Here is a 17,895-nt window from a genome sequence, read left to right on the forward strand (position 1 = left end):
TAATTGTAATCAATGTAAAATATTCAGTTAATTGTGATCTTGATTTGCGATCATATCGCCCAGCACTGCTTACCAGTCTTGTAGTACTAAGGAAGAAAGTGGTTCCATTCTAACTTTGGACTAGCCCAGCACACATGTAAAATATATTTAAACATTAGGACGAGAGTGAGTTTGTTATTGCAAATATGATTTGGATGATGTTCCTTGGATCCTTGGGATGAAGTCCTTTTATTGATGTCTCATTTTTTTTATCAGCACTAATAAAGCATAAAGTTTGTCATTACTTGGCAACACATCACTCATTACTTGGCAATGCGTCAGCAGAGTGATAATGGTTTAGGCGTCATCAGCAAAGACATAGTATATAGGAGCACTTTGTAGTTCTACAGTTACAGACTGTAGTCCATCTGTTTCTCTGCATACTTTGTTAGCCTCCTTTTACACTGTTCTTCAGTGGTCAAGTCCCCCATGTACTCTCACAGAGCAGGTGCTATTTGGGTGGTGGGTCATTCTCAGCACTGCAGTAACACTGACATGTGGTGGTGTGTTAGTGTGTGTTGGTCTGAGTGGATCAGACACAGCAGTGCTGCTGGAGTTTTTAAACACCTCAGTGTCGCTGCTGAACAACACATACTGTGCAGCAGCAGATGAGCTATCATCTCTGACTTTACATCTACAAGGTTGACCGACAAAGTAGGAGTGTCTAATAGAGTGGACAGTGAGTGGACATTGTTTAAAAACTCCAGCAGCACTGCTGTGACTGATCCACCCATACCAGCGGAGCACACACTAGCACAAAACCACCATGTCGGTGTAACTGCAGTGCTGAGAATGACCCACCTCCCAAATAATACCTGCTCTGTGAGGGTCCATGGGGGTCCTGACCACTGAAGAACAGGGTAAAAGGGGGCTAACAAAGTATGCAGAGAAGCAGATGGACTACAGTCTGTAACTGTAGAACTACAATGTGCACCTAAGTGGAACTGATAAAATGGACAATGACCCTATTTAATGGGGTCACTCAAAGCAAAAGGATTTTGGTCAGAAGTTGCTGCAGCAGTTTTGGATGAAGTTAAGTGATGAAGATAACGGAGGATTTTGATATGAAACATATGAGGATCATGTTTTATGAAGAGCCTTTAAAGGAGAATTTAAGGAGAGTTGAACAAATCGAGAGAGAATGACCTCAGAACACAGAGGGTTAACAGGCGTTTTCCATAACTATTATTATAATCAGTAAAACAATTTTTACCTCAAATCATATCAGCATTTCTGCAACCGACTGCAGGAGACTCCATCACGATGTGGTTATCCTCAGAAACAGATGAAAAAATGATCCAAAGAAAATTGTTTATTAATCATACAATTAAAACTTGGTAAAAAAAAAATAAAAAATCAGTGTACGGCATATTTGCCTGACTATATCGCTGAGTCTTACACAAAAGGTGCTAAATAAGTCCTTTGTTTTTGGTTGTGCCGCCTGACGTGAGGAAGTAAGAACTTGTGGACTAAAGTTTTTCAGTGAGTTGAACACTTAAAATTGAAATTAGATTATTAAAATTAAAATAAAGTTGACACTTTCAAAGTTTAAGTAATGCCAAACTTTTATTTTGAATATTATAACTAAATTAACCTTTTTATAGTTTATTTAATCAATATTAGATTGCTGGACGGTTGCACCACCTGACAATTTTTGTTTTTTGGAGGCAAAAAGGAACTAACATTTTGTTTCTTTTGTGGATGCACTGAAAATCATTTCACATAAAAGAGGTATTGTTGAATAATTTGATATTTCTCATGTATGTATTTTTTTGAGGGGAAATAATGGACTTGTGCATTTTTTATGTCCGTCAGTGACACATATGAACATGTTTTTGTTATTCTGGGCACAAATTTTTTAATTTAATTGGCTGCATTCTTTGTGTTCTGTACACATTTTTTGTGGATTTTTACATTTTTTTATTTTGAGGCAAACAGATTGAATCCTTTTGTTTTGTTTTGTTTTCCAGGTTTTACTGTGAGGGAGTTGATCTTTTCACACTGCAGCCATGGATGAGATGGACCTGCCCCAGATGAAGAAGGAGGTGGAGAGCCTGAAGTATCAGCTGGCATTTAAACGAGAGAAATCCTCCAAGACAGTCACTGAGTAAGTTCTTACACACTCCATAGTACTTGTTTAGTCATCTTGCCCGCATCAGACTGTTTATGTCCCTCCTTCACTCCAAACGTGGTCAATCAACCAAGACTTGGTGGCTGATGTTTGCTTCCTTAATTTTAGCACTGGAAGTACAAGGCTGATGTCTGTAGGTCTTTTTTATACGCATAAAATTAGGGCTGGGTAATATGAGAACATGTATATCATTATTTTGAGAAATTATGACGTGACATGCTTTTCTTAACATATGTACAGTCATGGCCAAATGTTTTGAGAATGATACAAATATTAATTTTTACAAAGTCTACTGCTTCAGTTTTTATAATGGCAATTTGCATATACTCCAGAATGTTATAAAGAGTGATCAGCTTAACAGTAATTAATTGCAAAGTCAATATTTGCCTAGAAAATGAACTTTATCCCCCAAAACACATTTCAACTTCATTGCAGCTCTGCCTTAAAAGGACCAGCTAACATCGTTTCAGTGATTGCTCCATTAACACAGGTGTGGGTGTTGATGAGGACAGGGCTGTAGATCAATCTGTCATGATTAAGTAAGAATGACACCACTGGACACTTTAAAAGGAGGCTGGTGCTTGGCATCATTGTTTCTCTTCTGTTAACCATGGTTATCTCTAAAGAAACACGTGCAGTCATCATTGCACTGCACAAAAATGGCCTAACAGGGAAGAGTATCGCAGCTAGAAAGATTGCACCTCAGTCAACAATCTATCGCATCATCAAGAACTTCAAGGAGAGAGGTTCCATTGTTGCCAAAAAGGCTCCAGGGCGCCCAAGAAAGACCAGCAAGCGCCAGGAAAAGTGTTTCAGCTACGGGATTGGGCTACCAGCAGTGCAGAGCTTGCTCAGGAATGGCAGCAGGGAGCTGTGAGTGCATCTGCACGCACTGTGAGGCGGAGACTCTTGGAGCAAGGCCTGGTCTCAAGGAGGGCAGCAAAGAAGCCACTTCTCTCCAGAAAAAACACCAGGGACAGACTGATATTCTGCAAAAGGTAAAGGGAGTGGACTGCTGAGGACTGGGGTAAAGTCATTTTCTCTGATGAATCCTTTTTCCGATTGTTTGGGACATCTGGAAAACAGCTTGTTCAGAGAAGACGAGGTGAGCGCTACCACCAGTCTTGTCTCATGCCAACTGTAAAGCATCCTGAAACCATTCATGTGTGGGGTTGCTTCTCAGCCAAGGGAATCGGCTCTCTCGCAGTCTTGCCTAAAAACACAGCCATGAATAAAGAATGGTACCAGAATGTCCTCCAAGAGCAACTTCTCCCAACCGTCCAAGAGCAGTTTGGTGATCAACAATGCCTTTTCCAGCATGATGGAGCACCTTGCCATAAAGCAAAGGTGATAACTAAATGGCTCAGGGAACAAAACATAGAGATTTTGGGTCCATGGCCTGGAAACTCCCCAGATCTTAGTCCCATTGAGAACTTGTGGTCAATCATCAAGAGAAGGGTGGACAAACAAAAACCTACAAATTCTGACAAAATGCAAGCATTGATTGTGCAAGAATGGACTGTTATCAGTCAGGATTTGGTCCAGAAGTTGATTGAGAGCATGCCAGGGAGAATTGCAGAGGTCCTGAATAAGAAGGGTCAACACTGCAAATATTGACTTGCTGCATTAACTCATTCTAACTGTCAATAAAAGCTTTTGTTACTCATAATATGATTGCAATTATATTTCTGTATGTGATAAAAACATCCGACAAACACACATAAAAACCAGAGGGCAGCAGATCATGTGAAAATATAATATTTGTGTCATTCTCAAAACTTTTGGCCATGACTGTACACCGACAGTACTTGTAGAAACTGACCAACTGCATGCTTCATTATGAACAGAGCAAAATGAGTCCCATTTAACTGGATTGAAAAAAATGTAGTGCCAAATATTACATAAATATTTAAATATTACATAAATATTCACAATTACTTTTTGATAGTATTTTTAAAGCGTTGGGCCCACGTTGGGTGGAGAGTTTGTACAGAAGGTCCAAGTGTTAGCAGTGCGTTGGCCGAGTGCTGGCATTTGCATTCGTGTACATGCGTAAAGTATGTTTCGGGCCTTAAAATCATTTAAGTCTTCCTCCAGAGGACTTACGGTGCATACATGTCCACATTGGCCAGAGTGAAACACAACAATGCATGTAATCAGTTTTCTGTGAGTTACCTTGTTTTCTATGACTGTACAGAAAATGCACAAGGCTTGGCTTGCTGCAGGCTGCACAAGCTCATTCAGGGCACAGTTCAGTCAGTTTTTTATTTAATATCAGAAGTGTAGAATGTGACCGAGGTACATTGTACCTGAGATGTTCTGTAAAGTTTTTAAACAAGGCAGACAAAAGTGGTTCTGTTTTTGTCGTAACTTAATTGTTTAGGAAGAGCACTCACTGAAATATCATGATAGGTCTCTCGCATTGCCTGAAAAAAGCTGCTAGCTTGTCCTGACTACTGGACATGTGCACAAGACTGATGAACAGTGAAGCAGATTCAAAGATGACAGCACATCACACGGTTAGATGAGAGACACCTTTCACTGACTATCCACATGAGACAGACCTTCAGATTAAAAATGGACTGGAACTTGGTAGTGTGAATTGCACCGACACAGCTTGCAGAAGGTAACATTCACTAATGCACGCAAATACTAATGTCAAGATAATTGATAACTCTAATGTGAATGTCATGTCAAGTGAGGCTTTATTGCCATGTAAGCTATATACACGTACAAAGTGAAATGAAACAACGTTCCTCCAGGACCAACACAGGAACACAACAGCAGACAATACAATAAACAGAGTACAGACAATACTATAAACACAGTGTGGACAACACAATAAACACAATACAGACAACAGAGTGCAGACAATAAAATAAACAGTACAGACAATACAGTCAACAGTAAATAAATAGGAAAGGCTTACAAAACAGAACAGAACACAGGCAGTACACGGTACTGAGAGCGTGTGGAGCGATGTAAAGGAAGATGGAACATACTATGACATTAGCAGATTAGCAGAGACCCTAGCATATAGGAGTATAGCAGTCACTGAGGACGCAACCAGAGCAGCAGTATACAGTATTTGGTTGTTACAATTCTAATTCTAATTAATTAATTCTAACAGCTAACATTGTTAAAGTGTGCAGTAAATGTAAATATTCAGATCAACAGTTATATCAAGTGAAGTGTTTCAGTGAAGTGCAATAAATAGTGTTCCAGACATAATCTAGAACTGCAAGAAGTGGGTTAGAGTTAGCATTTATATAGTGAGTGTATTTATAATGCAATAGAAATACAAGTCAGTGGTAGAAATTTGTTTTTTAAAAACATTGTTTCAGTCATTAGGTTTATCTTGGTGATATAAGCATGGTGTGGCTATTTTTATGTGAATAGCACTTTAAAATACAAAGAATTGTTCGGGACAGTGAACTTTCAGGTTAGTTACCCAGTTGGGGTAAAAGTTACTGCCTATCCCTGAGTCTTAATCAGTTAATAATGGTGTAAACTGCCTAAATCATAACTTTTTTTTCATACTTTAGTTTGTATAGATCCCATGTGTCAAACACAAGGCCCGTGGGCCAGATCAGGCCTGCCACATAATCCTGTCCGGCCTGCAAAACTATTTTAATGTTCTATTAATATTATTCTGTTTCACAATGTGCTGCGCTACAGTCCCCAGCATGCACTGCAGCGTAATGTGCTCTCTGACTCTCCTACTGCAGCAAGCCTATGGGACAGCGGTTACACCCCAGTTCTACACAATTCCACATCAGTCATATCACCAAAATCCATTTCAGCTCCGGTTTAATCAATATAAACACTGAATGTCAGCTCAGCAGCTGAAACTGAGCTCAGGTATTAATGAACCTGCAACAGAGAAAGGATTCCAAGTGTCCAGTTCAAGCAGTTAGGTAGGTTTAACAGACTGAGCTCCTGGGGACGTTTACGTTTAAAATATTTATTTAAATATTTAAAAATATTTAAAAGTATCCATGTAATATTTCATGGTCTACTACCATGTGTCTGTATCTTGGTGTTGAATAAATTATGGCCAGTTCAGGTTACAACACAACAATTAAATAAAAATGTATTTTTCTATGGTCCACAGATTTGATGAGATTTTTAAATATGGTCCTTTTACTGTTTGAGTTTGACACCGCTGAATTAGATCATAGAGAAACCACATGAGCGAGTCTATTAAAAACTACTGAACAGTGAACTTAACAGCTTACATACGTTCACATTACCAGGCTGAAGTTGCCCAAATCTGATGTTTTGTCCTAATGTGACTCAGATCTGATGTTTTCAGAGCTGTGTGGACACAAATCTGATCTTTTCAAATACGACCTGAGCCACTTTTATGTGGGGTTCTAGATCAGATCTGTATCCAGTTAGTGGCCATGTGACCTTAATGTGACGCTCAGACTGGAATTCATTTGCATTTTCTCCATTGAGCACGTGAGCCATCATTCAAGGTTACCATGACAGTAGCGCCAAACAGAAGTTAAAGCCTGTAAACGATAGAAAAGCAGCTCATCTCACCTTTTTCTCCTTCCTCTCACTCTAATAGTGAAGCTGAAAGCTGATCAGAGTTCATTATCTTCTCACAAAACTCATTGTGTTCGTAAGTTTCACATGACGGTACTGAGTAAGATGTGCTCATGAGGATCATTTCAGGACGCCAGTTTGTTCACATTACTGACAGATTTGAATCACTTACCTGAACGAGTGTAAACCGTCATGTCAGAGAGATCGGATCTGAGCCAAAAATCAGATTTGAGCAACGAGGCCTGTAATGTGAAGGTAGCTTTAGACAGAGTGGTAACTGCTGGAGTGTTTGCTCTTGTTACTCCTCGTAGCTCCAAGTGCTAAAACTAAAGAAGCAAACTTCAGACACCGAACACGTCTTGACTGATCAGCTATGTTTGGAGGAGGGTTGGGGGGCGAATGTGTAGTTTGCTATCTAGGAATTCAGAAGATGTCTCATAACATCCTTCTGCTGTTGTCCAATTCCTTCCTAATCAGCCGTGTTGGGCTTGGCAGGAAGTCTCTGGGGAATCGATCATGTGCTCTCTGTTCTTACGCTAAAAGCACTTCCAGGTCCACTGAGCACGCTCAGTTCATACTCAGAGCTCTGCTGGAGGAGCCGAGGGAGGGGTTGTGTCAGGAGAAAGCCCACTGGTGTGTCGCAACATCGCTCCAAGATGCAACAGGCCGTTGTGGCTCCCATTAGGAGTGAATGAGCCGAACTCTAAAACATGGAAGTTTTCACTCCAAGAGGAGTGAGTCTTTTATCAATTCTCAGTTTTTATAGTTTGGGCATCGTCACTGCTCAAATACTTTTATACATCATTTGAGCACAGCAGCCACCCTGTTGGTTGCCTGAAGTTTTCATGATGAATGCTCCAAAATTTCTGGGAATAAGATCTCTACAATGCAGGTGAGGTGTGTGATTCTGGAGAATGAATTACCAAAACACCTCTTGCTCCTTCAGAAGCTCCGCCCCCCAAATTCATGGACTGGCAAGGCAAAACACACTTTGCTGATCTTTGTGACCATAAAAGTTTAAAATAGATTTAAAAATTTTAAATACAATGCATGAAAAATTTTAAATGAAAACAAATGAAGATCAAATAAAGATCAAGAAGATAAACAATAACAGCTCAAATAGAAAACAGGCATAAAATATTAATAAATTATGCAACAGTTAGTTGCGACCTGATTGGTTGGGAGGTATTCTTACTGCTGTTATTTCACCATAACATCACGGGTTTTACACAAACACTGCATCGCTCCACTGAGACGCTCAAGCCATTTGAACGTTTTTACTTCCTTTGCCACAAACAGAAAATTGACACTTAAGATCACATTTGACAGACAGCTGATTTGGTCAGACTCTGAAGATGAGACGACATTAAATTCCCAAACGGTCATCACCACTGAGCAGCTTTGCAGTTGGCAGCTGAGACAGAAGAACAGCAAAACATCCTGGGATCAGCCATAAATGAACCCAGTACAATTCGCCGAACTAAATGGGCTGTAAGATGCTTTACAGACTGGCTGGAACAAAACATTAATCTTGATCTGGAAAAAATCGACAAAACTGAGCTGAACTTGATATGGTATTGGGTTCATTTCTGGCTGATTCCAGGTTGTTTAGCTGTTCTTCTGTCACAGCTGCTGACTGAAAAGCTGCTCAAAGGGAATGACCGCTTGGGAATTTAGTGTAAGGAGCTTGAGAACGAACTGCCAGCTGTCCAGTGAGTGGGCGGAGCTTGTTACTCTAACGTAGCAACAAGCTGCTTGTTAAGGAACTATAATTTGGTGGAAGGAATTGTGAACATAAAACCTATTAAACACCGCGCTCACGGCCAGTTTATTCATTTCTTACTTGATTTAACTGTTGCATAAAAGCAGTAGAACACTCAAGGATTGTGGTATCGCCAATAACATCACTGCTGTGATGATCTGCGGCGACCAAATCACAGCCATGATGTTATTTCGTGAAACAACACTCACTCTCAGGTTCTATTGGTTAAATTCATAATGAAAACACATTAAAAGTAAGTAAAAGAACGAACTTAGATAATAAACAATAACAAATTAAAATTTTAGAAAAATCTATTTACTAGAATATAACTAAAAGAATTGTCAAATTCAAACACTTGCAATAAAATAGTAAAATAATATGAAATAAAATAAAAAAGGAGAAAGTTAAACTAAAACAGTTACAGGCTAAGAGTTTAAAATGATAGTGATAAATCGCTGCTCAGGGATTAGTAAGTAAGATAAATATCAGCTAATCAAATATTTGTGCTGAAAATCTGATACCGATACGTATTGATCCATCCATCTCTAGTTTCTACATATGTTTCTCTATCTTTACAATTATAGAGTTTCCTAAATTTATAGTCGCCCTTTTTATTCCATCTAATCAACAGACGTTGCTGCAGTGTTTTTAGAAAGTAGTGATGAAGATAATGAAGCATTTTGGTATGAAACATATGAGGACCATATTCTATGAAGAAATCGAGAGAGAATGACCTCAGAACACAGAGGATTGGGGTCACTATATTCTTTTTTTGGACACTTTGTTCTTATTCTTGTTTATATTTATACTGTTACATTTTATTTATTCTATATTTTGTATCTTATAGCCTATAAGTCTGTTTATACTCACATAATTTGCAGTTTTACCTTTAATTAAGCGTCTGGATCAATTTACAGAAATGTCCACTTTTGTGTCCCTAGTCTTTACAGATATATTATACTTAAAAAACATTTTGGGATTACAATTCTTTTTACATTTTCAAATAAAACAATGTTATTTTAACAGTTAAAGCTTCTTGATTCATCAATTTAGCAATATTGGTTTTTAAATCAATCATCTAGGTCCTCACAGTCATGTGTAAATGCTGAGGCCATGTTTTCAAGAAAAATGAACTACAGTAATCTATACATGACTGAATTATATGAATTGAATGACAAAGAAAACAAATGCCAAATAAATATTACAAGTTATATATTTATATTATATATTTCATATTATATAATGAAAGTTGTCCCCAGGAGTCGTGTCTCTGGTGTTACCGCGTAAACAATCTCTTATTTTGAAATAAAAGTCACACTGATGATATAATGACTTCCTTTTACCCATTTTCTGAGGATCCATGAAGAAAAGCACATGGCGAGTCCACTGTGTCTTTCAGTTATCAGAGATTTTCTCATTTATCTCATGATTTCATTTGAAGCTTTTAGCTGACATCACTGGTGTGACCTACTTTATTCTGAAGTAACTGTGAAAAAGTAGAATTAAATGGATTAAATTACGTATTGTGGACATAGAGGATATTCCATGATGGGCAACATGTGGTTTGATGCCTGTAGCAGTTATTTTGTAAAATACATTGTTCATTAAAAATGTCTCTGGTGTTACCTTTCTTATGTGTAACACCAATGACAATCAGTAACATTGACTCCTATGGAGAGATAGAAAAGTGGGCGTTTCTGTAGAATGATCAATCTACAGGTTCCAAATGACGTCTCATTGTACTTGAGCAGGGACAATAAAAATCTCATATCTCACTGTGTACATGTTTCTTATTTTTTCCCTTCACAGCAGCTGTACATGGTTTTGTTTTGTTGTTTATTTGTGTACATTGTTGTTTGTGTCCACACCATGTTTTCCCTTGTGTGGTCGGTCATAAGTTCTCAGTTCAGCAGAATAATCACACCGCAGATGGTTACACACCTGCCATCTCACCTGAACACTCAGCTGAGATCTGCTACAGCTTGAGCTTTAAAACCACACTGCACCTGTAAATCTGACTTTTCTGTTACTGGAGTGGTTTAGTGTCTGAACAGAAGAGCAGTTTAATGTGTTCGTCTCTGCAGCGCTTCATGTTACATAAATGGTGAACGAGGACAGTAATTCTATCTTGAGATGACATCACCGGACGGAAACAGCATCAATCCAATCAATCATAGCCAGATTAGTGGAAAATCTGTGTTGAGGAAAGTGGACCGTACCGTAAAGAAAGCTTATAATAAAAGGGAAACTATTACGAGCTACCAGCAAGTAAATGTTTGTTAAAGGGAACCATGAGTTTAATTCTCTGTGTACTGAGGTCTGGATATGTTCATCTCTTCTTAGACTTTCCTTTAAAGGCTCTTCATAGAACATGATCCTCTTGTTTGTTATATAATATCAAAATACTTTGTTTTCTTCATCACTACTTTTCAAACCTGCTGCAGCAGCTTCAGCAGCTGTAAACTCTCTGTGAGCAGCAGTGAGCAGTGCTTGTGTTTTTAATTGCTTTAAAATGATGTCAGACTCAGGAAAACGTCCTTCACATGTCCTTATTAAAGAAGGCCGCCGTGTTCTGCTCCACCATGCTGAACGATATGAACTTTCACTATTACGCGTGGCCTCAAGCGGACTAGAATATTCCGACTGAGGTGCGTACATGGACGTATTCTATTCCGATTGAGACATTAGTTGGATTATTGATGGATTATCAGGCTACTGTGAGCTAAAATAAGATTGAGACTTATATTTCTCAATTGCATTGTGTTATTATTACTATAGCAATGATGACAGTAACACTAGTAATAAAAATAAAACCGTTATGAATGCAGGTGTATTCATTTTGGTAATGCAGACTCATTAACTTTATTAATACTATGTTAAGTATCATCTGATGCAGTGATGTTTGTAAAATACTGGTTTGCTGAGCTGCATTAATGGACTGGTCGACATCTGTGTTGTGAAGATGCGCTGTTTGGTGTGTTTACAGTGTACAGACGGTTAGACTGAAGCAGAACTGATGTGTGAGGGGTTTACCTCCCTGCGCTGGGCCGGTGGGGGATATAGCCTCGTTAATGACGCACACAGAGCACAGCTCGTTAGTTTAAACTCACCTGGGGTGAATTAGACAGCTTTAATAAACCTGCCCATCGCACAGCGTCACTACAGCTGAGTGTGGAGCAACACGTCATATAAACATAACAGACTCGGGAACAGATAGAAAAGATCAGAGATGAAAGGAGATAAAATGATGATCTGAGAGACACAAAAACAGTGTAAAACATGAATAAACAAACAGATGTTTGAACTGGACCATACATACAAAAAAGTAGTACACAGTTCTCTGTCTTTTTAACAGACAGGAGTTATCAAAGCTTTAATTATTAATGCTAATTTATTAATTCATTAACTTTATTAGTGCTAACATTAACTTCATTAATACACACATTCAGTATCTTTATTGCAAATTTCTGACCTTATTAACACCAAATTATTAACTTAATAAATGCAAACTTTATTAATGCTGGGTTCATTAATATGATTAATGCAAACATGTTAACTTTATTAAAGCAAATGTATTCATTTTATTAGCGCTGGGTTTATTAGCTTTATTACTGCTAACTTGGTTAATGAAAAATTATGAACTCTGTTATAAACTTTATTTAATACTAACTTTTTTAAGTTATTAATGTGTGAGTATTCACTTTATCAATGCTACCTTGTTAACTTCATTAATTGTATTAACTTTATTAATGCTGGACTCATTAACTTTAATAATGCTAATGTATTAACTGTATTAATGCAAGGGTTCATAAAGTTATTACCAGATGGCCACATCCCTCTGATTTGCAGCATGAGCAGAATAAAGTGCAATATTAGACCCATTCATACTAAAATAACTCTGGATGAGGGAGTGGGTTTGACTGTAAGGTTTCATTTTATTCCAGAAAGCTTTACTGTTGTTTTCCCAGGAGCTCCTTCTCGGTCTATTTTGATCTGTCCAGTGTTTTCAGTTCGATTTGCCAAATCTGATGATTCAGCGTCATGAGCTTTAGACCAACTCCCACATGCTGGAGTGTTGGAGGAGTTTCATATTAGCCCTTGCTTTACTAGCAGGGAAAGTTAGCTTTGTGGGCTAAAAGCAGCGGATTTGTTTGGTTGGTTCTGATGTTTTAACTCCAGAGTGTTTTAGATCAAACCACTTTGTTTAGATCTTAATTATTTAATCATGTAGGAATTCTCCTTTAACAACAATGAACCTGCCAGCTTTCCACTCTTGCTTATTACTTCAGTCAGTTTGCACTGTTTATAATGTAGTTGCTGAATAATAAATATGAGCATGTTGACATCTGTGAAGTTTAAGGCGTTAAGAGGTTCTGCATCATGGTGAACAGTAGTAATTGTAGTTATAGATCCACCAACTGTTTTTTCCCTCTTGATACCGATACCTCTACTCAAGTATCTGCCAGTACTGAGTATTAATCAAACTCTCTCTAATATAACTACTCTATAGGTGCCAATAAAGTCCTGACATTTACATTATTACCATTTTTAAATATTTAATCTTACTCTTTAATTTTACTTACTGAGTCAGAACTGTTCACAGTGGTGCTGATAGGAACCAGGCATCCACATCTAAAAGCTCCCTCACAGAAATTTACTACATGAAATGGTTATGAATTCCCTACATGATGACGGACAATGTTTTATGACAGTTTAGAGAAGTTAAACTCCATTCATGGTGGAGGTATACATGCAGGGTGCAATGAGGCAAAATAGTCCCCAAAGAAAACTTATTATTCCAGATTTTCCACCATTTTCTATTATCAATATTCCATATAAATGCAGAAGACTCATGTAGGTTCATTGGTGGTTTTGGATAGTAAATAAAATGTTTAGATTTGTGTTGTAGTCCTATCACCATCCCTGTAAAGACATCTGAACCATTTCACACCAGACCACTCTGAATCTCTCAGTTTACACCTCTCACATTGAATTATGGGGGAATTGTGAAGGATTAATGGAACTCCCCTTTAAAACCTCCCCTTTTTTAACAGTGTGTAGCTAAATGACAGTAATAACATTGATGTTCTCCTTCTGTTCCTCAGCCTGGTGAAATGGATTGAGGAGTGCGTTCCTCAAGACCCATTCCTGAACCCGGAGCTGATGAAGAATAACCCGTGGGTGGAGAAGGGGAAGTGCGTGATTCTTTAGGAAAAACAGTCAGCATCCCTCAGTCTTCCCCAAAAAAACGAAACGCCCCAAAGCCCAGCAGGACAGAACGCACCTGCACCCTGTTCCCTTTCACCATGAATGTACAACAGCCCACACACACACACACACACACACATTCCCGTTCACACTGAGTCATTAGCACCAAACAGTCACGATTTGCAAGATTTGACTGCAACTTTGCCATGCGTTAACTATTATTCTAACCATAAATGTCAGTATATCTTTATATGCAGTTAGTGCAGTTTCTTTAGTCCGTTATATTTCGCTGTTGTCGCTGCTGCTTGCGCTTTTTCCTTTTTAAGCAACGTCACCACTGCCAGGAAAAAGCCTGATGGGCTGCTGAAAAGGCACGATGATTAAAGCGATAGAATTCCTTCTTACACCAAGTGTATTTGATCAGCCATGATTTGTTTGGTGTCTAATCTTAGTTTAGCACTTGAGGCTAAAATAGTTAATATGTAATGGGAGCGATGCCATGTGTAATACATGGGGTCTTGGGCTGACCCTGACTAACCTCTTGGACCCCCCTTAATGTCTCAAAATCAAAATTCAGGGGGGATCCTGAAAATAAATTAATGATGGCATTACAACATAATTGTTTATCTGCTTTTCCCACTATGAGCTTCTGTCTTAACCAACTAGAGCTGCAGCACTGCTCTGCCTCAGGGTGGCACTGTAGCAGACTGGCTCACCCAGTTGGTCCTTCGTAGTCTAGAAACTGTAACTGCCTGGATTCCTCTGATAACTTTACAATGAGCTGAAGCAGATCTGTAAATCTGAAAATTCGCCCAGTTTCCCAAGAATTTGGAGTGAAGAGTGACTCTTCTTCATTTCACACACTGAAGAGGAGACAAGGAAGATCTCAGTTAATGTGAGGAAGAGCCTAGAACCGCACTAGAACAGAGGCTTTACAGAAGAACAGCTGATAAAACAAACATTTACTGACACTAAAGCATCAGCGCCACTATGGAGAGAGAGAGCAGTCAACATGTGGTCTATTAGCTTGACTCAAACTGCTGTACCATATTTGACTGAGTCTGTTAGACCCAACAATTGGACACGGTTTAAGGCAACTGTGTAATATTTTTGCATGATGCTAATTGGTGGAGAATAAGCTACCATTACCTGTTAGCCACATTAGCCTTGTAGCTTCTGGGCTAAAACTAAAGAAGCAAACTTCAGACACCAGACATGTCTTGGCTGATTGACTACATATGGAGTAAATTGTGAGGTGTGGGTGGAATTGCAGCAAAATCTATCACTTTTAATTCCTCCCTTTTTCCGCAGTCTGTTAATCTGTCCAGCGGGCCGGTGCACTAATTAGAAAACCACACATGACACTCTCACTTTGAGCACCATTCTGTACAGATAAGATCTGTTTTAATTTATTGACTTATTTATGATCATCTACCTATTTATGTATTTATTTATGGTTCTATCAGCGGTGACCGCTTTGAAAAGCTCTGACGCATCCTTAACCCCCTCGACACCTTCCCGAATTCACCATCAAATACTGCCTTGTACACAGTTTCCTTAAAAAAAAGAATGTATGCGTTTCGTAAGGAGTTGGCGATCCATCAGCAGCCTCCGAGACACAGACCAAGGCTTGAAGTGATAATTTGTGGAGAAGACAGCGAATTTGCAAGCTCTCGCAAATTTAGTCGATCTGGAGTTTGCTTCTGTGGCTTTAGCACTGATGCTACGAGGCAAACTGAGCTAACAAGTAAGCTTAGGCCCCACTGATTAGCATCACGTTTCCCTCATATCTATGAAAATGGATAGAAGTGTTGCGTAGCTAAGAAACAGTGCGGGTTCATGTGTGCAGTTAGCGCCATGCTAATATGCTTCCATTACTTTCTGCAGCGCAAAGCTAAAGAAGCAACCACGTCGACTGTGTTTGGGGTACAGTGGAGGTGGTGGGGGTTTGTTAATTTGCTTTTTCGCCCCAATATATCGCTTTAACACTCAGATGTACATCTGTTTATCAAAGCAAGGTGAAGGGTGTGGGTTAATTTATTTGTGACTTCTGATTTTGTTCTGTTTTTATATATATAGGACGTTAGAAAACTGTCTAATTATCTTGCGGTGTATTAAAAGTGAGAGTGCTTTGGGGGGATTATGCATAAGATCAAGAACTAGATTAATGAATAAGCAATAAGCAATTACTTTTTTTTATTGAATGTTTTACAAAAAACATTTATCGTGAATAAAGTAGAAGATTTTTAGACAGCTTTGGTGTTGTTTGTGTCTGTTTAGAGTGCGATGCTGTGCGTACACTGTGGAGACACTGCGGAGTTCTCTTGGCCTTGTTCAGCTCAAGGCTTAGCTGTTTATCACTGGGATGTACGAAGGCCCACACAAAGAAACACATTTGATCTTAGGAAAAAAGTCAAATTTCCTAAATCTCTCCTGTTATCATGCTACACAAAGCTAAATTGGATCCATTTGTGCTTGTGTTCATAACCAGAAGAGATGAAAAACTAACGGGGGATGAATATGTTAATCAGAAACACAGAGTTGGAGACAAATTACACTACAAACTGGCAGCTGAGCTGAAACTGATCATTGGTCACCAGCCAGACTCTTAATTCCTGCATCCAACACTCTGCACTTACCTTATTAAGACAGTTCTTCAAAGGTTCTTTAGTAAAGACACTGGGCCTCATTCAACACCAGTTCCAAATCTGTGACCTTGATACTGCACCATGAAGGTCACCCTTTAAAGCATGTTAAAATTAAAGTCCTTTGTTTTTGGTTGTACATCCTGACATTTGAGGAAATAAAAATTGTGCACAGACGTTTTTCAGTGAGTGAAAAAATGTCACAGTTTTATTTAGAATTTTATGACTAAATTATCATGTTTATATTAGAAAATACATATATAATATGGTTACAGTAGTTGACATTTATGGTTGGATGGTTCCTCCATCTAATATATATAGACATTTGGAGGCAAAAAGAAACTGCAATGAATTGTAATGGATGCACTGAAATTTATTTAACATAAAAGAGATATTGCTTAATTTGATCTGTATTTATTTTTTTTGTTGGGGGGAATGAACATGGATACATAAAATACATACAAAAGCATAACATTGCTGTATTATTTTACTGATTTTATAATTAATTCAGAAACAGGCTCTGTGCCTTTATAGTGTTCTCTTGGTGATTAAAAACGCAGATCACATTGATTTTGTTTGGGATGTTTACTATCTTAAAAACTAGCCACAGGTATATTAAATCCATATTATTGGCCAGATTAAGTTCATGCAATGAATATGCAGTGGAACAAAGCAATGGCAATCAAAACACGTCATCAGGGGAATATATACCCCTATTCAGGCTGACTTGCTCTTATGACTGAACAGATATTGAAAGCTTTAAATTCAACTTAAATTTAGCCTGAAATTTAAGACGGCAGCATTTGGACTTCTGTAGAATTTTTTTAAGTGTTAATGTTCATCAGCTCATTAGTCTTATCTGTTTCATGCAGTACATTGTTTTGCTGTAAAAGTTGTAAACAAACGATATGCCGTCATTAACAGTAGCTCACAGATGCTAGCTAGCTGGCTAGCATTAACACATTACAACGATCGCACAGAAGACAGATTAACAGCTCCTTTTGGTCCACTTTATGAACATTTCAGACCATCATAATTGTAAAACAGAAGTCCACAGATTGTAAACTTGGACTGAATAATAAGGTCAGTTAGATGCCATGTTACCTGTTGTCCTCTATGTGAGGCGTGTCTGTCATGATGGAGAGGTCAAGATCCGCTTGTTTATGCAAAGCATCATGGATATGCATGCCTAGCAGTTGCATTTAGCATCTCCCACCACATTAATAACTGATCATATTGATTTATCAGTCTGCTCAGGCTTTAACAGAGCTCAGTAAAACTGAGATTAATAATTGATCACATTGATTTATCAGTCTACTCAGGCTTTAGCAGAGCTCAGTAACATGAGATTAATACCTGATAGCATTGATTTACCAGTCTACTCAGGCTTTAGCAGAGCTCAGCAACACTGAGATTAATAACCAATCACATTGATTTATCAGTCTACTCAGGCTTTAGCAGAGCTCAGTAAAACTGAGATTAATAATTGATCACATTGATTTATCAGTCTACTCAGGCTTTAGCAGAGCTCAGTAATGCTGAGATTAATAACTGAT

The 17,895-nt window shown here is 38.4% G+C and overlaps 1 protein-coding gene across 2 annotated transcripts in view; it reads left to right on the top strand.

Moving 5' to 3' along the window:
* Positions 1-16,741, top strand: part of gng13b (guanine nucleotide binding protein (G protein), gamma 13b) — a 23,146-nt gene extending 6,405 nt beyond the window's left edge. For both annotated transcript variants that reach the window (XM_017713767.2, XM_017713766.2), the window contains exons 2-3: positions 2,010-2,146; positions 13,592-16,741. In XM_017713767.2, the coding sequence (XP_017569256.1) occupies positions 2,049-2,146; positions 13,592-13,697 (204 nt within the window). In that variant the 5' untranslated portion in view covers positions 2,010-2,048 and the 3' untranslated portion in view covers positions 13,698-16,741. The remainder of the gene's footprint in view (positions 1-2,009; positions 2,147-13,591) is intronic.
* Positions 16,742-17,895: the final 1,154 nt, after the last annotated feature.

The sequence above is a fragment of the Pygocentrus nattereri genome, chromosome 14 (assembly GCF_015220715.1).
Source record: "Pygocentrus nattereri isolate fPygNat1 chromosome 14, fPygNat1.pri, whole genome shotgun sequence".
Taxonomy (NCBI): domain Eukaryota; kingdom Metazoa; phylum Chordata; class Actinopteri; order Characiformes; family Serrasalmidae; genus Pygocentrus; species Pygocentrus nattereri.